Source organism: Phacochoerus africanus, chromosome 9 (assembly GCF_016906955.1).
Source record: "Phacochoerus africanus isolate WHEZ1 chromosome 9, ROS_Pafr_v1, whole genome shotgun sequence".
NCBI lineage: Eukaryota > Metazoa > Chordata > Mammalia > Artiodactyla > Suidae > Phacochoerus > Phacochoerus africanus.
The window spans coordinates 125,560,869-125,584,204 of record NC_062552.1 but is presented as its reverse complement, the minus strand read 5'-3'; the positions used below and the strand labels follow the sequence as shown (position 1 = coordinate 125,584,204).

General features: G+C 48.6%; 1 protein-coding gene across 6 annotated transcripts in view; it reads left to right on the top strand.

Moving 5' to 3' along the window:
• Positions 1 to 4,271: 4,271 nt before the first annotated feature.
• Positions 4,272 to 23,336, top strand: part of MOK (MOK protein kinase) — a 54,892-nt gene continuing 35,827 nt past the window's right edge. For 3 of the 6 annotated variants that reach the window (XR_007137110.1, XR_007137111.1, XR_007137109.1), the window contains exon 1: positions 4,278 to 4,503. Coding sequence is in view for 2 of the 6 variants with exons in the window: in XM_047796734.1 (XP_047652690.1) it covers positions 4,497 to 4,503 (7 nt within the window). In the remaining 4 variants the exon portion in view is untranslated. Of the gene's footprint in view, positions 4,504 to 23,336 lie in introns of all 6 variants that reach the window. The other 3 variants (XM_047796734.1, XM_047796733.1, XR_007137108.1) reach the window with 2 other exon arrangements.

Here is a 23,336-nt window from a genome sequence, read left to right as displayed (position 1 = left end):
CCAATTCAACCTCTAGCCTGGGAACCTCCATATGCCGCAGGTGCGGCCCCAAAAAGCAAAATAAATAAATAAAATGGTTAATTCTGGAGTTCCCGCTGTGGGTTAAGAATCTGACTGCCACAGCTTGGGGTGTTGGGGAGGCGTGGGTTGGATCCCCAGCTGCGCCCAGGGGGTTAAAATAGCCGTCATTGCCGTAGTTCTCAGCTGCAGCTCATATACAATTCCTGGCCTGGGAACGTCTACATGGCAGGTGTGGTCATTTAAAAAAAAAGGTTAATTGTATGTTATGTGAACTTTGACTCCAATATTTAAAAAGAAGTAAAAAAAAATCTATCGAAGAAGATATATTTGCCCTTTGACTCAGCAGCTCCACTTTAGGAATTTCTCCTATGGGCACACGGGAACACACAGGAAATGGAACACGTTCAAGGTTGGTCCCTGCAGCAAGTGTTTGAAAGATCAGACTGTTAAAGGAGAGACTGGGAATCTGGGGTTAATAGATGCGACCGATTGCCTTGGGAATGGATGAGCCATGAGGTCCTGCTGCGTAGCGCTGGGAATGATATCTAGCCCCTTATGATGGCGCATGAAGGAGGATAACGTAAGAAAAAGTGTATATATGCATGTGTGACGGGGTCACCTTGCTGTACGGCAGAAAATTGACAGGACACTGTAAACCAGGGATGATGGAAAAAATAAAAATCAGTAAAAAAAATCAGACGGTTAGAGAAAACCTAGATATCCATCCATAAGGGGCCGGTTAAATAAGGGTGGTACAATTGCGAATTAGGACAGCTCTTAAAGAAAGACGCTCTTTGTGTACTCGCATGGGAAAAGCTCCTAGTTAAAGTGGTAAGTAGATATATTTGCCTGGAGTTCTCTGGTGGCCTAGCCGTTAAGGATCTGCTGTCATCACTGCTGCGGTGGAGGGTTCGATCCCTGGCCCCGGAATTTCAGGTGTGTGGCGGCCAAACCCCCCCCCCAACAAAACATAGAGCAGAGCCTATACTATGCTACCATTGGTGTAGAAAAACGGAAGAAGAAGAATAAAAGATCTCTTATAACACGGGGTGCATACCCTATGGGGAGAGAAACTGGGGGCCAGGGGGCAGGAGGAAGGACTTTTCTATATATATATATATATATTTTTTTTTTTCCTTTTTCAGCTATCTCCAGGGCCTATGGACGTTCCCAGGGCAGAGATCAAATCTGAGCCGCAGCTGCGACCTATGTCACAGCTGCAGCCACGCCTAGAGCCATAGAGGGAACTCCTGTTTTTATTATTTTTGAATCTTGAATCATATGAATGTAGTATCTATTAGACAGGAAGGTAGGTAGGTAGATAGGTAGATAAATGCTATTTGAGGAGGAAGAAATAACCTAAACCAAAATCACTTTGGGCACAGAGATGTGAGAGGGGGGGAAGGCAGGAAGATGGGCTGGGCGAAGGGTTAGGGATTGAAGATTTCGGATGGAAGGAGAGTGGATATGGGGTGAGGGTCTGGATCTCTCCTCTGCATGACAGGTGCTTGTGGAGACCTGGTCCCAGTGAAGCCAGAGGGAGGAATCTGGGATCAGCAAGGAGAGAGGTGGGTCGAAAAAGGAAGAGGGGTATGTGCAGGAAGTGCAGGGGTCTTCAGGGGGCAGGGAATGGGAGGGAGGAAGTTTCGGGGGTGCGGGCACCTGGGCAGATGGTTTTGCCTTGGCTGAGATGGGAACAGAGGATGGTAGGTCTGGTGAAAGATGGCCAGGCCAGCTTTGCAAGTGTCAAGGGCTCATTTGTAGGGGAGAAGCCTGTGCTGGGCTTAGAGAGGAGGAAGCTTCCACTGGGAGGAGGCGAGATGCATGAGGTCCTGGTGGGAAGGCCCGAGGGAGGCCTGGGAACCACAGTGCAGCTAAACATTTCATGTTCTTATGTTTCAGGCTTTCCATCAATGGCTCTTTCTTTTTTTTCTTTTTGGCTGTGCAAAGTTCCCGGGCCAGGGATTGAACCTGGGCCACAGCAGCAACCTGAGTCACAACAGTGACAATTCTGGGTCCTTAACCAGGGAACTTCAATCTTCTTAATCTTAGTAGATAATATCCACTGTCCATGCAAGAATGAGGTGAAGAGAACTCATATATAGATTTCTCTTATGTATTGGTACAGTGTTTCTGGAGAGTAATTTAATATCAGTGCACACTTTTTTTTTCTTTTTGCCTTTTCTAGGGCCTCACCCGCAGCATATGGAGATTCCCAGGCTAGGGGTCCAATTGGAGCTGCAGGCGCCGGCCTATGCCAGAGCCACAGCAACGCAGGATCCGAGCCGCGTCTGCCACCTACACCACAGCTCACAGCAACGCCAGATCCTTAACCCAGTGAGCAAGGCGAGGGATCAAACCTGCAACCTCATGGTTCCTAGTTGGATTCGTTAACCACTGAGCCACGACGGGAACTCCTCAGTGTGCACCTGTTAACCCATCAGTTCCTACAGAAAGTCACGCATGTTCTCAAAAATATGCATAAAGATATTTTCTGAAGTATTGTTATAGCAAAAATAGCAAACTTCATTCTATGGAATATCATGCAGCAATTAAAAAACATAGCATAGCTCTAGATGTGCTAATATTAAAAGATGACTATGATTTATTAAGTGAAAAGAAAGCAAATTATAGGAGACTATTTCAATTGTAGAGGAACTCTGTCCAAATTCATGCATAGAAATTTTGAAAAGATGCCACCCAGCTGTTGCCAGAGGTTCACTCTAGAGAGGATGGGGAGTGAGAAGGATGGAAATGTTTTGAAGGGGTTTTTCCTTTTTATACTTCTGTACCTTCATTTTTTTTTTTAACCCTAGATACCTTTTGTTATGTTTTTTGGGTGCTTTTTTTTTTTTTTTTTCTTTTTAGAGCCATACCCATGGCATGTAGAGGTTCCCAGGCTAGGGGTCTAATTGGAGTAGGATGGGAACTCCTACTTTTTTTTTTTTAAAGAGCCCCCATCCCCTGCATTTGGAAGTTTCCAGGCCAGGGAATGAGCCTGGGCAACAGCAGTGACCTGAGCCGCTGCAGTGGCAATGCAATGCTGGATCCTTAACCCTCTGTGCCACAAGAGAACTCCCACTTTACTTTTTTAATTTCAAAAATTAATAGGGGAGTTCCTGTCGTGGCTCAGCGGAAACGAATCTCATTAGCATCCATGAGGATGTAGATTGCATCCCTGGCCTCACTCAGTGGGCTAAGTTCGCATTGCTGTGAACTGCGGTGTAGGTTGCAAATGTGGCTTAGATTCTGCGTTGCTGTGGCTGTGGTATAGGCCAGTGGTTATGGCTCAGATTCAAACCCTAGCCTGGGAACCATACGCCACCGGGGACACCCTAAAAAGACAAAAAAAAAAAAAAAGAAAAGAAAAGAAAAAAAAGGATGCGTGTTCCCGTCGTGGTTCAGTGGTTAACGAATCCAACTAGGAACCATGAGGTTTTGGGTTCGATCCCTGGCCTTGCTCAGTGGGTTAAGGATCTGGCGTTGCTGTGAGCTGTGGTGTAGGTTGCAGACGCGGCTCCCATCCCCCATTGCTGTGGCTGTGGCGTAAGCTTGGCAGCTGCAGCTCTACTTAGACCCTTAGCCTGGGAACCTCCATATGCCTCGAGAGTGGCCCAAGAAATGGCAAAAAGACAAACAAACAAAAAGGAAAAAACAGAGAACAGAACATCACGATGTAGTTGGGATGAAATAAGCAAATAAATGACAATGAGCTTCATAAAATGCTATACCAATATACAAAGGTTATTTTTATTGCATTTCATTTCCTTGAGGTCTAGGCCGCTGTCTTGTTCAGTCATCATATTTGCAGGAAGTTCATTCACATATTCATTCCTTCAACTTTATAGTAGAATGCGTTTCAAGAAAGTCAGGGATCTTATCCACGCCGCTCTCCTTTTATCCCCAAAGCTCGCAATAGCGCCCGGAGCTCCATAACTGTCCACTGAATTAAAAACTTACAAATGTAACTCTCTGTACCAGACTAATTAGTTTTAGGACGAGACTGCAAAGAACAGGTATCAACCGACAATCATTTAGTGTATTCCCAGCCCAGTTAACGCTCAACGCTGCGGTCCAGGACTCAGGTCCTAAATCGCTAAATTCTCAGCACCGCTGGGGAATAGCGACCTGGGTGAAGGTGTCCCACGCTCTAAAGCGGCGAGAGGGGTTGCTTAGCAACTAAAGCCAGGAGGCGAGCCGCAGTGCGCACGCGTTCACGTACCGCCGGTGGACGCGGACAGGGCGTTTGGCGCAGGCGCAGGCGGCGGCCTCGGGGCGTCCGGGACCGGACGGTTGCTAGGGTGACAGCGATACAACATGGCGGCCGGACCCTAACGCTCTCCATGGTGGGACCACCGCGGAGGTCCTAGTTCGGGACCCCGCCTCCAAGAAGTGGGAGCCAGGGGCCGCCCTTTCTGTGCCCTTCTTCTCCGCCCGATATCCGCGAGGGGTAGTCGCCAGCCTCCGCATCCAGGATGAAGAGTTGAGTGGCGCCGGGGGGGGGGGCGGGACGAGAGGGCGAGGGGCGGCGGGGGGGCGTCGTCCGTCCGCGGCGGGCGGGGGCAGGCGCCGAGTGGGGGCGCCGCGCCTCCCTGGGGTGTCGAACCCGCGCCCCCGGGGGCGGCCCGCGGGGCGGGGGCTGGCTTCGGGCGTGGGGGGCGCTCAGAGCGGCGCCTCGAGTCCAGCTGAGGCTTGTTGTGCGAAGTTTTGGGAGTTGAGTGAAAACACTTGTTTGTTAAAGGCAGGCTTGACCTGAGGGTCTCTTGCTGAACGTTCGGCCGTAGTGTGAGCGGTTACAGGGTGGTTTTCTGCCTTTTCTGGACATCGGTTTAGTGAACAACTGAGAGGACAGCTGGGCTGTGTGTTTTTTACGTTATTATTCCTTTTGGAACGGGCAGTCGTGTTTTTATCGGAACTGCCTCAGAGAAATTATGAAAACTCCCTTTGAGCGAAATGAAAGGGTGATGCTGGGAAGTTGGGAAATGGGCTAGTCCATCCTTGAACATGTAAGGGGTCAGCATGTCACTGCTCTTCAGTTTGTGGATTATGGACAATCCAGGTGTAATCAACTGGAATGGGCTTATTCTTTTTTTCTTTTCTTTCTTTTTTTTTTCTTGCTTTACCGTCAGATATGTCATTATGCTTGTGAGCCAGAAGTGCAGAAAAATTCCGACCTCTTTTGCTGTGAAAAGAGTAGATTTTGTTCGGTATAGTTACAGTGTTAAATTTACATTGTATCCTGATTGTCAGTTGGGTTTTTTGCATATGATCTTTTACAAAGGTTTTTAAAACAATGAATTCATCTCATTCCTCCTTTCCAAAACATTCCTATTTTCTTTTGTTGGGTATTGTTTACATTTTTTTTTAATTAATGCACCCAACAGTAATTAGAATACAAGGTCTACAAAAGGCTTTACATTTTTACTTAGTGCGGACTAATATACACATATTTTTTACTGTATGCCTTTTTTCCTTCCCAATTGTTTATTTTGAAAAATTTCTGGTCTACGGTAAAGTTTAGTACACTTTAGCAAGAAGAGTACACTGAATGCTCATACACACATCACCTAGATGCACTATTTTGCCTTACGTTTGTGTGCTGTTTCCCCTTTGCTCTGGCGTCTTCTCTTTCACTCTAAATTATGTATTTATTTTTGCTTTCAAGTTGTAGACATCATTATGTTTCACCGCTAATAATTCAGTAAGTATCTGCAAAGAACAAGAACTTCCTCCTACATACTCACAGTACCGTCAATGAAAATAATCAATAAGCAGTCAATAAGAAAGAATAGAAAAGAGTTTTTTTTTTTTTTTTTTTTTGCTATCTCTTGGGCCGCTCCCACGGCATATGGAGGTTCCCAGGCTAGAGGTCGAATCGGAGCTGTAGTCTCCGGCCTACACACCAGGGCCACAGCAACGAGGGATCCGAGCCAAGTCTGCAACCTGCACCACAGCTCACGGCAATGCCAGATCGTTAACCCGCTGAGCAAGGGCAGGGACTGAACCCGCAACCTCATGGTTCCTAGTTGGATTCTTAACCACTGCGCCACAATGGGAACTCCTAGAAAAGAGTTTTGTGTGAGCCAAACTGAGGACTGGCCTGGAAGCCCATTTCCCAGATTACTCTGCACAACCGCTCGGGAGAAACAGGGTTTTCAGCACAGTTTTATATCTTATCAGAATGAAGAACGTTAAACAAGGCAGGGTTACATTTCTTCAAGGTTTAAAAAAAAAAAAAAAAAAAGAACAGGCCAGCATTCAAGTTAACTCATGTATAAACCAGAATGACTTCTTTGTATCTCAATCTGTGAAAATTTCTTTTATCAGTACAAATGAGGTGTTGAAGCACTACTGTTGTATAATGTGCAGTCTATGTCTCAGATTTTCCCAGTTATTACAATAATATCCTTTATAGGGAAATGTGGTTTGTTCTGGCCATGCCCACAGCATGTGGAAGTTCTTGGGCCAGGGACTGAACCCACACCACAGCTGTGGCCTGAGCTGCAGCAGTGACAATGCTGAATCCTCAACCCACTGTGCCATAGGGAAACTCCCCATTATAGGTGTTTTTCTTTGTTTTTATTGTTTTATTTTTAAATTATTTTTATTTTTTTTGCCATTTCTTGGGCCGCTCCCTCAGCATATGGAGGTTCCCAGGCTAGGGGTCCAATCAGAGCTGTAGCCGCCCGGCCTACACCAGAGCCACAGCAACGTGGTATCTGAGCCACGTCTGTGACCTACACCCCAGCTCACGGCAACACCAGATCCTTAACCCACCGAGCAAGGCCAGGGATCGAACCCGCAACCTCATGGTTCCTAGTCGGATTCGTTAACCACTGAGCCACGACCGGGAACTCTCTGTTTGTTTGTTTTTAAAATGGCTGCACCCAAGGCATGATGTGGAAGTTTCTGGGCCAGGGATTGAATCTGAGCTGCAGCTGTGACCCTAACCACTGCAGTTGGGTCCTTAACCCACTCCTCCACCATGGGAACTCCCCATTATCTGACTCCAGGATCCCAGTCAGAAATCACAAATTGTGTATTGTTGTCTTATCTCTTTGGTCTCCTTTAATTGGGTACAGTGTCTCGCCTTCTGTGTCTTTGATGACAACGTTTTTCAAGAATCAACGCAAAACATGTGTTTTGCAGAATGTCCCTCAATTTGGATTTGTCTGATTGTGTCTTCATTGCTAGCTTTAGCGTAATAGTTTTTGTCAGAGGTGAAATTGTGTTCCTGTCACTCTGTCCCATCTAGAGTGCCTGATGTCAGCCTGTCACAGTCTTGTTGAAGCTAGTTTTGATCAATTGGTCATTCTGTTTATTCACTTTTGCCTCTTAGACCAAACTTCATGCCCCTCTTCCTAGAGTCAGCTGCTCTTAACCAGTTTGCTTTGTCTGCATATATATATATATATTTTTTTTTTTTGTCTTTTTGTTGTTGTTGTTGTTGTTGCTATTTCTTGGGCCGCTCCCGCGGCATATGGAGGTTCCCAGGCTAGGGGTTGAATCGGAGCTGTAGCCACCGGCCTACGCCAGAGCCACAGCAACTCGGGATCCGAGCCGCGTCTGCAACCTACACCCCAGCTCACGGCAACACCGGATCGTTAACCCACTGAGCAAGGGCAGGGACCGAACCCGCAACCTCATGGTTCCTAGTCGGATTCGTTAACCACTGCGCCAAGACGGGAACTCCCTGCATATATATATATATATTTAACATATATATATTCTTTTTCTCAAATTATCCTCCATCATGTTCCATTGCAAGTGACTGGATATAGTTCCCTGTGCTACACAGCAGGATCTCGTTGCTAATCCATTCCAAAGGCAATAGTTTGCATCCATTAACCCCAGACTCCCAGTCTCTGCCACTCCCTCCCCCTTGGCAACCACAAGTCTGTTCTCCAAGTCCATGAGTTTCTTTTCTGTGGAAAAGCTCATTTGTGCCGTATATTAGATTCCAGATATGTGATATCATGTGGTATTTCTTTCTCTTTCTGACTGACTTCACTTAGTCTGAGAGTCTCTAGTTCCATCCATGTTGCTGCAAATGGCATTATTTTGTTCTTTTTATGGCTGAGTAGTACTCCATTGTGTCTGTATACCACATTTTCCTAATCCATTCATCTGTCGGTGGACATTTAGATTGTTTCCATGTCTTGGCTGTTGTGAATTGAACTGCAGTGAACATACCCGTGCATGTATCTTTTTCAGTGAAAGGTTTGTCCAGGTCTATGCCCAAGAGTGGGAGTGCTGGGTCATGTGGTAGTTCTATATTTAGTTTTCTGAGATGCCGCCACACTGTTTTCCATAGTTGTTGTACCAGTTTACATTCCCACCAACAGTGCAGGAGGGTTGGTTCGCTTTTCTCCACAGCCTCTCCAGCATTTGTTATTTGTTAATGATGGCCATTCTGACAGGTGTGAGGTGGTACCTCATGGTAGTTTTGATTTGCATGTCTCTAATGATCAGTGATGTTGAGCATTTTTTCAGGTTTCAGTCCTGATTATTAGTTAAGTCCTTAAAAAGTAGTTAACAATGGAGGAACCAGGAGTTCCCGTCGTGGCTCAGTGGTTAACGAATCTGACTGGGAACCATGAGGTTGCGGGTTCGGTCCCTGCCCTTGCTCAGTGGGTTAGGGATCCGGCATTGCCGTGAGCTGTGGTGTAGGTTGCAGATGCGGCTCGGATCCCGCGTTGCTGTGGCCCTGGTGTAGGCCGGAGACTACAGTTCCGATTAGACCCCTAGCCTGGGAACCTCCATATGCCGAGGGAGCGGCCCTAGAAATGGCAAAAAAATGAAAAAAAAAAAAATGGAGAAACCATTCTAGAACAGGAAGTCACAGAGACAGCCAAGGACGTAGACTGAACAGGCAGAGTGTGTAACGGTGAAACTGGCTCATAGCTTGAGGTCACTGAGTGGGGCTGGGAGTACGAGGTTGTCATACTGGTCTTTATTTCCAGGTTTTCTAGATGTATTTTCTTACCCGTTTTCTGGGCGGTGCCCAAGTGTTTGGGGGTGTGTTGGTCATTCTGTGGGTTATGCCTGGCCTCCTCCTCTTTGTTCTGTGTCATCTGCGGAGCAGTGAGCAAGGGGTGACGGCTGTCGTTGTTGAGAGCCTGGGCTTTGGAGCCAGGCAGACAGCTTCCTCTGGCAGGTTACTGACCTTTCTTCTCTTATGCAGGCTTTCTTCATCTGTCTGGTTTTCTGTTGCTGCGTAACAAATCGCCCCAACTTCATGGCCTAAAAAACAACCATTATTCCCTCTCGTGGTTCTGTGAGTTGCCTGGACCCAGCCAGGCAGGTTTGGAGTCTCTTGCGGTTGCAGTTCCGTGGTGGCTGGCGCAGGGGCCATCTCACAGGTGTCCCCCCTCACGTGTCTGGCTGGCTGTGCACCGGGACCTCAGCGTGGGCCGTCAGCCAGGACACGAGGCTCACAACATGGCCTTGTGTTCTGAGAATGAGCATCCTAGAAGTTGGAGGTGGAAGCAGCATCACCTTATCTGCTCCAGCCGCAGACGTGGCATGACCTGCCGTGTCCCCCAGATTTGAGAGGGGAGAACAGAGATCTCACCCCTGCGGAGGAGTAACAAAGACACCTAGTAAGAGGGAGATGAGATAATCTGTGTACACCTTGGAGCCTAGTGTCTGGTCCGAGGTGAATGAGCTTATGATTTGCTATCCCAGGAGGTGGAAGGCGGGGACGTAGAAGAGGAAAGGGTGACAAGCATCAGTCATATCCCTACTTTGAAAAAATTTACCCTTTCCTAAATCTAGTGGGAGTATCAATTTATTTCCTGTCTGAACTTTTAAATGAATTATTCAAAAAATATCTATATAAAGGAAAAAACCCTATATGTTCTAAAGGCAGTAATAGAATTTTAAAAATTATCTGTCATAATTGCAGTGGGATGTAAGCTTTCTGTCCCTCATAAATGTCAGTTTTTGTTTTTTTGCCTTTTGTCTTTTTAGGGCCACACCTGCGGCATATGGAGGTTCTCAGGCTAGGGGTTGAATCAGAGCTGTAGCTGCTGGCCTACATCATAGCCACAGCAACGCCAGATCTGAGCCACGTCTGCAACCCGCACCACAGCTCACAGCAACGCTGGAACCTTAACCCACTGAGCGAGGCCAGGGATCGAACTCGAAATCTCATGGTTCCTGGTCAGATTAATTTCTGCTGCACCATGGTGGGAAGTCCCTAAATGGCATTATTTTTATAGAGTCAGAATTGCAAGATGCTTGGAGTCCCCATTGTGGTGCAGTGGAAATGAATCGGACTAGTATCCACGAGGACATGGGTTCGATCCCTGGCCTTGCCTAGTGGGTCGAGGAGCCAGCATTGCTGTGAGCTGTGGTGCAGGTCACAGGTGTGGCTTGGATTCCGTGTGGCTGTGGCTGTGGTGTGGGCCAGCAGCTGTAGCTCTGATTCAACCCCTTGCCTGGGAACTTCCATATGCTGCAGGTGTGGCCCAAAAAAAAGCAAAAAAAAAGAAAGAAAAGGTTGCAAGATACTTTAAAATTCTTGTTCCATCCTTTCCTTCCAAGTGTGCTTATCACCTTCGTTTCTATAAATAGATGCATCAACTAGCAACTTTCCTTTTCTTTTTAAAGCCACACCTGCAGCATATGAAGTTCCTAGGCTAGGGGTCAAATTGGAGCTGCACCTGAGGCCCATGCTACAGCCACAGCAACGCAGGATTCGAGCCACATCTGCGACCTACACCACAGCTTGTGGCAGTGCCAGATCCTCAACACGCTGAGTGGATGGAGGCCAGGAAGTGAAGCTGCAGCCTCATGGACATGATGTGGGGTTCTTCACCCGCTGAGCCACAATGGGAACTCCAACTTTTTCTTTTTAAATAAAACAAAATTAAGTAAAAGTGATACTGGCTTTGTGATAAGTTCAAACAGTGAAAGGTTCTAAGTTAGTCTCACATTAGTCTCAGGACCCTTACTTACTTGGCAGAATCAGTCCTGGATAACATTTTCTTAGAGGTACTTACACACATTTCCTGTGCATATCGTGTGTGTGTGTGTGTGTGTGTGTGTATGTATGTGTGTGTGTGTGAATGAATATGTATTTATTCTGAAACTAGATGTGATTATATTAAATATGTTGTCTGTAACTTGTTAGGATGATGCTCCAATGAGATTTTTTTTTTAATGTGTCATATGGAAGTTCCTGGGCTGGGAATTGAATCCCAGCTGTAGCTGGGGCAATGCCGGATCCTTTAACCCACTTCACCGGGCTGGGTGTGGGACTGATGCCTCTTCCTCAGCTACCCAAGCTGCTGCATTCAGATGTTTAACCTATTGTGCCACAGTGGGAGCTCCGAAAATGTTTTGAGCATAGATCTTTGAGTAATTCTTCATGTTTCTCAGTGGCATACATTCCTAGCCATCGACTTACTGGGCTAAAGGGTGCAATTTAAATTTTAAAATATTGTGAGTTTCTTTTAAAGTATAATTTTTTTTTTTAGAGTCAAACCTCCTAGTTCCCAGGCTAGGAGTCAAATTGAAGCTGCAGCTGCTGGCCTCCAGCGCAGCCACAGCGACATGGGATCTGAGTCGCGTCTGCAGCTGGAGCCTTAACCCACTGAGCAGGGCCAGGGATTTAACCTGCATCCTCATGGTTACTAGTGGGGTTCGTAACCTGCTGAGCTACAGTGGGAACTCCTTTTTTAAGTGTAATTGACGCACAGCGTAGTAACACAGTATTTATATACGGTATGAAATGAGCATCATTTTTATGAGTTTATGGATAATTTTATGTCCTTTCATGTTTTCATGAGGATGTGTAATTCAAGTCACAATTTTCCTCACTACACCAAGTAATTAACCTTCTTTATTGAAGGTTCCTGACTTAGTAATTTGGTTTGAATGACTTAATCTCTCGAAGAGAGTGGAAATTAGAAACAAATCTTCTTCCATTTAGACTCTAGTTGAGAGGTGTACTCAGCAATTAACTTCCCATTTCTCTTCACCCTCCACTGCTGAAGCCCCATAATTCTGGTGCTTGTCACCCACCTTGATTAAACTCTTTAGAAACAGTGCTTGAATACAAATGTTTGGAATCGAGTGCAACAAGTTTTGAATTTCACAGGAAGTGAACTTGAACACAGCTTTCACACTTTAAATAAGGCTTAATGGAGTTCCCGTCGTGGCACAGTGGTTAACGAATCTGACGAGGAACCATGAGGTTGCGGCTTCGGTCCCTGCCCTTGCTCAGTGGGTTAACGATCCGGTGTTGCCGTGAGCTGTGTTGTAGGTTGCAGACGCGGCTCGGATCCCGCGTTGCTGTGGCTCTGGCGTAGGCCGGTGGCTACAGCTCCGATTCAACCCCTAGCCTGGGACCCTCCATATGCCGCGGGAGCGGCCCAAAGAAATAGCAAAAAAAAAAGACAAATAAATAAGGCTTAAATGTCACTTAAAACAAGTCTTGGTTTGGTAAAAGTGAATAGAATCTTAATTACTGTGAATGGACTTGCTTATCCTTCTTGTTCTGTCTGCCCTTTTTCACATAGCTGTGTTATTTACACTTTTCTTTGTCCTTCAGTCAGTTGCTGCAGCATGCGGCAGCTTGGTGTGGGATCTCAAGACCAGGGTAGAACCCCGGCCACAGCAGTGAAAGCACCTAGTCCTAACCACTAGACCACCAGGGAACTCCCTTGGCTTGTTTGTTTTTTTCTTTTTTAGGTCCGCACCCACAGCGTATGGAGGTTCCCAGGCTAGAGGTCGAGTCGGAGCTGCAGCTGCCAGCCTACACCACAGCCACAGCCATGCCAGATCTGAGTCACGTCTTCGACCTACACCACAGCTCATGGCAATGCCAGATCCCCGACCCACTGAGTGAGGCCAGGGATCGAACCCTCGTCCTCATGGATATTAGTTGGATTCATTTCTGCTGCACCTTGGATGGAACTGCTTGGGCTAGTTTTTTGTTTGTTTCTCCTGTTTTTTTTAGGGCCGTACCCTCGGCACATGGAAGTTCCCAGGCTAGAGGTCGAATAGGAGCTCCAGCTGCTGGCCTACACCACAGCCACAGCAACTCAGGATCTGAGCCGTGTCTGCGACCTACACCACAGCTCATGGCAGTGCCAGATCTCCTACCCAAGGTGAGGGATCGAACCTGAGTCCTCCTGGATGTTAGTTGGATTCATTTCCCGCTGCACCACAGACGGGCACTCCCTGGGCTTGTTTTGTTGCTTGTTGATGCCTTCTCTTCGCACTAATGTGGGGCGGGATTTTTTTCCTCTGTGCCCTTCCCAGCTTTGTGTTCATCTTAAGTTTTCTTACTTAACATTAAAGGCCTGCGAATATATGCCAGGTCCTGTTGGAGAGAATAGGAAGATACTTCTTCTCAGTGTGTTTTCCTGGGAGTATTTCTCTCTCTCGCCCCTGCCTTCATCCTTGTTTTATACCCAGACCTGCTGTCTCAGTGAGAGCCGTGGAGGAAACAAGTCACCACAGCCGTCTCCTGGGCCACGGGGTTTATTGATCTTTGCAGTGCATGGCGCAGGGCTTGGTGCATAGCTGGTGCCTTTATTGGCATCCACAGTGATGCAGTCGTACTGCCGGAGCTGTTTGGCTCCTTGAGGCTGAAGTACAGCATCAATTGCATTTGGGGGGGGGGCGGGTCCCAGGACCACCACCCCTGGTTCCGTGATTTGCCAGGAAGACTCACAGGACTCAGGATGTGTTCTGACTCATGGCTGCGATTTACTGCAGTGAGAGGATTCAGGGAAAAGTCAGCAAAGGAAAAAGGGCTCCCTGGGGAGCCACACGGGACGCACTTCGTTCTTCTAGCAGCGAACGTTCTTCTAGCACGTGTGAGATGTTTTCTCTAAGGGAAGCTCCCGGTGCCCAGGAGTCTGATGGGGAACTGATGCGGAAGGCACCCCTGCCCGGAGCATGGCGAACCCTCCGGCTCCAGAAGGAGGCAGCGGCCGCCTAACCCCCACTGCCTGCTCTACCCGGAGGGAGGCGGCCCGTCCCAGGATCCGGGTTCCCCGAGGCGGCCAGGGGCCGGCCTCGGAGCAGACCTTTGTCAGGAGGCAGCCGCGGGAACGCGCCTCTGCACGACGATGGGCGGTGTCCCCTTTCCGAGGAAGTGCTGGGTGTTCCGGTCGGGTCCGTCCAGAAGGAAAGCCGAGGTGGTGCTTTGTCAGGACGCGTGCGCTTGGCCGGGTCAGGACAGGCTTCCCGAGGGCAGAGGGATGCGTTTCTCAGAAAGGTCAGGCCGGTTAAATTTGCCCGCCAAGTGTCAAGTTTGGAGGCTCCTCAAGAAACTCGGCAAGGATGTTTTATTAAGTTCCAAACTGGGGAAATAAGTAGTGAGTCCCAGAGCCTGTATTTGGGTCCGTTTTTTGTTTGTTCGTTTGTTTTTTGTCCTTTTAGGGCCACACCCATGGCGTATGGAGGTTACCAGGCTAGTGTCAAAGTGTCAAATCAGAGCTGTAGCTTCTGGCCTACACCACAGCCACAGCCATGCCAGAGCCGAGCCGTGTCTGTGACCTGCACCACAGCTCATGGCCATGCTGGGTCCTTAACCCACCGAGCAAGCTCGGGGATCGAGCCTGCGTCCTCGTGGGTGATGGTCAGAGTCGTTTCGGCTGAGCCCTGATGGGAATTCCCTGGGTCAGTTTGTTTTGAAGAAGCTTCTCTGGGAGACACCGAGTAATCTTCCTTGGCTGGTTCCAGGCCTTTGGGGGCAGGTTACCGGCTTTAGAGAGGCTCGGGGGTTTAGTTTAAGCCCTGGGTGTCAAGCAGGTTATAGCTTCTGGCTTTTGTCAGAAGGGGTCCAGCTCTTCCACGGTGAGGACTCCGCGGGGGCTGGTCCCCGCTTGCTCAAGCCAGCATCTCTTGGAGGCGGGGGGGTGGGGGTGGGGGGAGAGCTGTAAACTGGCAGCGTCGCTTGAGATCCTGCCTTGCTGGGAGCGAGGTCAGGTCGTTTTTATTCGGGAGCCCTGGTTGAGAGGGATTCAGTAGCTCAGTTGAAGGTCTTCAGGTGGGGACCTGGAGCAGCCGCGGGAGGGGTGGTCTGGTTGTGCACAGCACAGCCTCCTGCGGGGCCCCGGGGCCCTGGGACACCCTGCAGCTTCGCATCCTGCCCTTCACCGCCCCCTGCGTTTCCTCAGTTGATTTGCTCACAGAGCCCCCTTCTGTGGAATGCCCACTAGTGTTGGGGCTACTGGTGTTTTGTGGAACTCAGTTTGGAAAATGCCAGAGCTTCCGCCCCCCTCGGGTAGGCTTCCCTGCTGCCGACCTGCAGGCATCACGAGGCCAGGCTTCTGTCACCGTGTTTGCTGAAGGCGGCGCTTTGGAATATGGGTTTCCTTACGCATGAATGGACAGGTTTAATGCTAAAATAATGTCCATTGCCCGCAGCGTTCTTTGCTTCTGCTGTTGTTTCTTTGTGTTTCCTTGTCTGGTGTGATGTATTTTATCTGCAGCTCTTGTGAGTTGCCAGGACCCGGTCATACTAGTGTCGGGGCTGGCAGGCCTTCCCATGGGGTCTTCATTTGGGACAGAGCCGCCGTCTGGGAAATGGGATGGAGACCTGTTTCAGGGACCGGAAGGGGCTCCCCGGAGCTGACGCCACCAAAGACGTCTTGTCCTCCTGCTAGGGCGCCAGAGGAGGAATGCACGCGGCCCCCACGCCTTGTCCTCACTCGGGAGACTGTTCCAGCCTGCTTCCGCTGCGCTTCCCGTGATGGCCATGTGTCGTGACAGTCAGTTCAGGGTGAGCTTGAGAACAGGAAAACTCTAGAGCAGGAAGGCTGGGCCCCCGGGGAGCCGGAACTGTGGTCAGGGATCCAGCAGCGGAGTTGGTGGAGGTGCAGATGCTGCCCTTCATCTGATCGCTGTTTTCTTTGTGTCTTTCCCTGAATATACTCTTCTGCTCATTCCTAACTGGGCCTCCCTTTTTTTCTTGCAATTTTAAAATGTTGGAGTATAACATCCATACAGAAAACTGCACGCATTACAAGTACAAGTGGGTGAATTTTCCCGAAGGGAACATGCCCACATAACCTGCTCCAAGATCAAGAAACAGCATTCCCTGTATCCTGGAAGTCCCCTTGGGCCTCTTTTAGTCACGTTGCCTCCCAAGGGTAACCACTGTTCTGACACTGACACCACAGATTTGTCTGTTTTAATAGCTTTATTGTGATATAATTTACATACTATCAAGTTCAGTGCCTTTTTTTTTTTTTTTTTTAGCTGAGCGGTGCGCCCGTCATCCTAACCTGTTAAAACACTTCCACCACTTCCATCGTCTCCGTTAGCACTACTGCCCCAGGTCCCCATTGCCACCCCCCCAACTCCTGGCAAGCCCTCATCTACTCTCTGTGTCTGTGGATTTGCCTATTCTGGACATTTCATGTAAATGGCCTTTTGTCCTTGGCTTCTTTTACTTGTCGGCATGTTTCCATGTTGTAGCACGTGCCTGTGGCTGAATGATATTCCATCGGGTGGACAGACCATGTTTTGTTTATCCATCAACTGATGGACATTTGTGTTGTTTCCACCTTTGACTCCTATGAACAGTGCTTCCAGGAACATTTGTGTGCGGGTGAATATTTGGACATAGGTTTTCATTTTTCTTGAGTACATATGCAGCAGTGGAATTCTGGATCACATGTTAATCACTCTGTTTAATATCCTGAAGAAGTGCTAAACTGTTTCCCATCGCAGGTGCACCACTTTGCATTTCCACCAAGGACGCACCAGAGTTCTCACTTACCCACATCCTCACCAACACGGGTTATTCTCTTTTTGAATCTAGCCCTTCTAGTGGGTATGAAGTGCTGTCTTATGTTTTTTCCTTCTTTATTGAAGTATAGTTGATTTGCAAAGTTGTGTTAATTTCTTTCTTTCTTTCTTTTCTTTTTCTTTTTCTTCTTCTTTTTTTTTTTTTGTCTTTTTGCCTTCCAGGGCCGCTCCCGCAGCATATGGAGGGTCCCAGGCTAGGGGTCGAATTGGAGCTGTAGCTGCTCTGGCCTACGCCAGAGCCACAGCAACGCGGGATCCAAGCCGCGTCTGCGACCTACACCACAGCTCACAGCAACGCCGGATCATTAACCCACTGAGCGAGGCCGGGAACCGAACCCAAAACCTCATGGTTCCTAGTCGAATTCGTTAAGCATTGAGCCACAATGGGAACTCCAGTTGTGTTCATTTCTGCTGCACAGCAAAGTGACTCCGTTATAATATATATACATTTTTTAAAATATTCTTTTTGGAGTTCCTGTTGTGGCTCAGTGGTTAACGAATCCGACTAGGAACCATGAGGAGCGGGTTCAATCCCTGGCCTCGCTCATTGGGTTAAGGATCCGGCGTTGCCGTGAGCTGTGGTGTAGGTCGCAGACGCGGCTCGGATCCTCATTGCTGTGGCTGTGGCGTAGGCTGGAGGCTACAGCTCCGGATGGACCCCTAGCCTGGGAACCTCCATATGCTGCAGGTGTGGCCCTAAAAGACAAAAAAAAAATTATTTTCCATTGTGGTTTATCATAGGATGTCTTATGTTTTTGTTATTTTTAGTTTTCTTGTAAATTATTTTTATTTCATAGATTGCCATTTTCTTTAAGATGAATATTGTATGAAAATAAATACACTTAGCTTTTAATTTCAAAATCCATTTTCCTTAAAGGAATCACAAAGACAATATCTCTTCCCCTTAAATTGTCTTTAATTACTTAACAGATTAATGCATACACAGAGTGTGACAGTAAAAAGCACAGATGACATACAGTGAAGAGGGAATCTCCCTTCTACTCCTGCTCCCAGCCCCCTGCCTCCCGCCCCCCCCCATATGCCCCCCCAGGTACCCACTGTGGCACGTCCTTGTGTTCCTTGTAGTTCCTTCTGTACATAGATGAGCACACACGTGTGAGAGTGTATATTCGTTTTTTTACTGCTGTTGTAACAAATTGTCGCAAACCCAGTGGCTTAAAACAGCGCATCGTAAATGACCTCCCTGGACTAGGTTGCTGCCAGGTGTTGGGGAGACTCTGCTCCCTGGGCTCGTCCAGCTCCTCGAAGCCCCTGTACCCTGATGGCTGCCCCCTCCTCTGCCTGGCGCTGCCGCTGCTCAGCGCCCGGTGCCTGGCTGCAAGGCCGTCTCGTCTCCGTTCAGCAACGGAGGTTGGCCCTTGAACAACCTTGGCGGTTGATTCCGTCTGGCCAGGCAGCCCGACACTCACAGCTTCCAGGATTAGAACACGGACGTTGCGGGGGTGGGGTGGGGGTGTTATTCGGCCCGACACGGTGTATAAACGCTTTTTAAAAAAAGACTGTCACCGTAGTGGACACACTGTCCTTTAATGTGTCCTTTTCATTTAGTAAAACATCCGGAAAGGGTGCTCCCATCAGGAGGCAAATCCAGCCCTGTCCCTCTTTATCTGCCACGTGAGGTCCTTTGTATGGCTTTTTCATCGTTATTTACCATTTTTAGGGTGTTTCTTGAGGTGCTAGAGGCTCACATTTTTTACTTGGTCAAATCAGCCTTTCCAGAGACTTCTTACATTGTGATGCTTAGAATGAGTTTTTCCTGTAATGAGAAGAATTAATGTTTTCCCTGGATTATGAAAGATACCAGGTACATTCGCTGTTAAATCTCTAGGGCTGCTGCAACGGTTTGTCACGCATTCGGTGGCTGATACAACAGAAGTTGGTCCTCTCGGGGTCCTGGGGGCCGGAAGTCTGGACTCAGCAGCCGCAGGGCCGCGACCCTCCCCAGGCTCCGGGCCGCACCTTCCTGCCTCCTCCCGCCTCTGGGGCGGCCTGCGCGCCGTGGCCTGTGGCCGCATCACTCTGGTCCCTGCCTCTGTCCCCCTGTGGCCTCCTCTTCCCTGTGTGTGTGTTTCCTTTACATTGTGGAAAAAAATCAGATAACCTGAGATCTGCCCTCTTACTACGTTTTTAAGTGGGTGGTATTTTTCACTGTCTGCACATTGCTGTCCAGCAAAGCTCTGGAAGCTTTTAGTCTTGCGTGGCTGACACTCTGTGCCCGTTCAGTCACAGGATCCATCTCCCCTCCTCCAGCCCCTGGAACCACCCTTCCGCTCTCTCAGTGTGTCGCTTACAAGGACCCTTGTCACTGGATTTGGGACCCACCCAGGGCATCCCACTGTTCCCATTTCAAGATCCTTTCCCTTATTATCTGCAGACACCGTGCTTCACATTCGCAGGTTCTGGGGCTCAGGACAAGGACATGTCCTTTGGGGACCACCCGCCTCCCCATGTCCTCAGTGCCTTTTCCTCCCTAGAAATCTCTTTGGAAAATAAGTTTTTTGCGAGAAGCTTGAACAGTTCTGTTCTTGGATCATTCTCTTCGGGAGTTTTTCAGCATCTGCTGCGTGCACAGCAGTCAGAGGTCTTACTCCTGCCCGTGGCCGTTGCTTGTCTGGTGGGTGTATGGTATTTTGAATGGTCTAACATGGTTAGATGCTGTTTTGAGGGAAAAGTATTTTTTCCAGTTTTTACAAATATATAATTACAAATAGAATTTTCTCATTTTGCATGGCCTGGAGTTAAGATTCTTGAAAATACACACTGAAATTGATGGGTTTTTTTAGATTGAAAAGTGGCATTAAAGTCAGTGTTATCTATATATTAGCTTTTATAGGTAAGAATAATACCATACCAAGCACCCTGTATTAGTACAACTGGGCAGGTATGTACTAACTCTGTAATGAACCATTGGCCCTGGGCTTCCCGACGTGTTTTTGTGGAGAGTGCCAGATGGCAAGGCCGAGTCATCTTGTTTGCTGCTTGTTCAGAAAGTGCTGGACCGTTGGCCCTAAAGCAGTCTGTTGTGTGTGCAGGTGTCATGTGGGCCCATCCGGTCACCCCCATGGGACTTCAGGGCAGCGGGAGCCAGTGCCGATCTGCCGATGCTCTTGTGCTTGGCGGGACTGTGAGAAATGAAGTCCTTTGTCTCTGACCCAGGAGTGAAATGGTGGCAGGCAGCGACAGTGGCTTACAAGTGGGATAAAAATCTCAGACAAATACAGATATTCAGAAAAATTTTTGTGTAGCTTGCATTTTTGTAGCTAAAGTCACTGGATGTTTATTAAGAGCTGATTTTTTAATATGGTATCTTACAAATACAAATTCTCAAAAGTCTGTTCTATAAATGATGCTATTTATATATCAGGTGTATTAGGATAATGCTTACTAGGAGCTGTAATGGATGAACCCCCCCACCCCCAGTCTCAGGGGCTTTACGTAGGAAAGGCATTTTTTTCTTTTCTTTTTTGGCTGCCCTGAAACATTTGGAGTCCCTGGCCAGGAGTCAGATCTGAAGCGCAGTCACAACCTAAGCCGCAGCTGTGGCAACACCAGATCCTTGATCCACTGTGTCCGGCCAGGGGTCGAACCTGTATCCCAGTGCTTCTAAGATGCCGCCAATCCCATTGCGCCACAGCGGGAACTCCAAGAAAGGCACTTTTCTTGTTGGTGTCAGTGTCCTGTGTGGGTGTTCCTGGTTGCCAGTTTTTCCTGGTGGCTTTTCCACCGTCTTTCTCTCACGGCTTCCAGGTCTCCGGGGGTCATTTGTTTTCTGGCTCGTCATGGAGGGTCACCGGGAGGAGGTTTGGGGTCTGCTCTTTGTTTTAACTTTTTATCATGGAAAATTGAAAGCATATCAGAAGTAGAGAGTAGAATGAACACTCATGGTAGTATCGGTCACCTAGCTTCAACAGTGATCAGCATTTTGTCATTTTACCCCCACTACTTTTTTTCCCTAGAGTTTTCATTTTCTATTGTTGTTTTTAAATAAACTACACATTTATTATGGAATAGATCTGACTTAGATAGCAAGATACTCAGAGAGAGCCACTAATTGTATGTGTGTGTGTTGGGGTGGATCTTTGAGGACATTATTTTTAGGAATCCATCTATCTGTGTCATTCTTTTCAATGTATTTAGTATATTCCATTGTATAGAAATATCGTATTTAATTTATCCACTTTTCTATTTGGGGCCGTGGGTTTTTCCTGTTACATAATGTTGCACTGACATCCTCATATCATGTATAGTTGAGCAAGTATTTTTCGCAGGATAAGTTGTAGAATTGGAATTGCTGGGTTAAGGAATATGGACATCTTAAATATTTAATAGATACTGGCAAATTGCCTCTAAAATAACTATTCCAGTTTATACTTCTGGCAGAAGTGGATGGGAATGTTTTTAAAGTCCTTATCTGTTAGCAAAAAATACTGAAGTATTTCCAGGTGAAATGATATATTTAGATTTGCTTTAAAATCCAATACATTCCCATCCAGGCATAATTTACTTTAGAGGGGGATGTTTTTTAGAAGTGAAATTTGAAAGAATTTGCACAAGGTAGACACCTGCTCTGTGTATAGGAGGTGTTGAAGACGAGGCCCCTCTGGAGCAGCTCGGTTTAAAAGCCTGCTCTGTGTTAACCCGGGTTCGGGGATTGAAGGTGCTGGCCTCTTCCGTCCAGGCGCAGTTAGTTGAATAGGTTTCTGATCTGGTTGCTTCTGGTCAGCTCCACACTCGAGGTGCTTTTCCAAACACTTCTCAAGCCTCTCACTGCTTTTTGGCCTTGCTCTCCTGCTTCTCCGTCTCAGTCTACGGGGTTCGGTGGAGCAAGGGCCTGGGCGGGGGAGGAGAAGGGGGTGACTGGCTCCCGCGATCTCGTCTGACTGTCGGGCCTGCTGTCTTGGCAGAAGCTCTTCCACCCCAGGGAGACTTGGGCTCGCACAGCCTTTCTCCTTCCTGCCGTTTCTGCTCATTGCTGCTGGGAGAGCAGCAGCCCCGTCCCGAGCCGGCTTCTGCCCGGCATCTCTTGCTGCGCGGCAGAAGCAGAAGCAGCCGCAACCCCGCACCCTGACCTCCCGCCCTGCCCCGGCCGGGCCGCGGGCCGGGGGTGGCGCCCCCCCGCGGAGGCAGCGGTTACTGCAGACACGGCTCTGTCCGGCCTCGCGGCCTCGCCTCCCCGGCTGCCCAGCGGCGGCCTCGCTGCCCTTTCAAGGCGTTTGTTATTGGCAGCATTTCGCTTCAAGAGACGAATTTCTGTATCTGTCAAGTTCCGATGAGGAAGACAGAAACTGCTCGAGGTATTTCAAGCAGGAAGGGATTTGCCCTGGTGCTTTAGAGGCTCCCAAACCACGGACTCCGCGGGGGCGATGGTGGCGGCGGCCGCAAAGCCGGGGACACCGCTGTCAGCTTTCAGAAAATCAGGAAATTCAAGACTGCCAGGGACCTGCCGTAGGTCAGCTGTGCCTCCTGCGGGGCCACGGACAGTGATTTCCAGAGGATGTTCCAGCTGCCGGGAGGGCCGTCCTGACCGGCCTCTGCTTGCAGGTCTTGGAGGGGAGCTGAGCCTTTCCTCTGGCTCGGGATTCGCGTCCTGTGGCTCCCCGCTGCCCAGGGGGAGCAGAGGTTGCTTGTGGCCAACTCAGCCCAGCTGCTCGTAAAGGTTTTTTTTATTGAATTATAGTTGATTTAAAATGTTTCATTAATTTCTGCTGTACAACAAAGTGATTCAGTTATGCTACACACACACACACTCATTCTTTTTTTTTGGTCTTTTTGCCATTTCTTGAGCTGCACCCGCAGCATATGGAGGTTCCCAGGCTAGGGGGTCCAATAGGAGCTGCAGCTGCCAGCCTACACCACAGCCACAGCAACACCAGATGGGATCCGCATCTGTGACCTACAGCACAGCTCACGGCAACGCCAGATCCTTAACCCACGGAGCAAGGCCAGGGATTGAACCCGCAACCTCGTGGTTCCTAGTTGGATTTGTTACCCACTGAGCCACAACGGGAACTCCACACTCATTCTTTTTTAAAAAACGTTCTTTTCCAAGGAATTTCCTCTTAGGTTTGCTGAGGGAAGAATGCTCAAGGCCAAGGTGGTGAAGCAGGAGAGAGTTATTAAGGCATCAGAGGGGGACCGGTGAGCTCAGATAGCCAAGGCTCTGACTGTGAGGAGGGGCCGGGCTTTTAAAGCACCGTGGTGGGAACACGTGGCAGGAACGACAAAGAAGGAGGAGGGGAAGGTCAAGGGAGGGATAGGGGGTTGAGTCCCAGGACAGAGGGCAGTGAATCCTTGTAGGTGGTTAATCTGTGCTCCCCATTCCCGGAAAGGGTGCAGATCTCATGCCGAGCCGAACCCATGTCCGCAACAGGTCTCCAGGTCACCAGTCACATTCGGGGTCTGTATCTATCCTCCTGGGAACCTGTTGTTCCTGTCGTGGCTCAGTGGCATGCATGAGGACACAGTTTGATCCCTGGCCACGCTCAGTGGGTTAAGGATCCAGTGTTGCCATGAGCAGA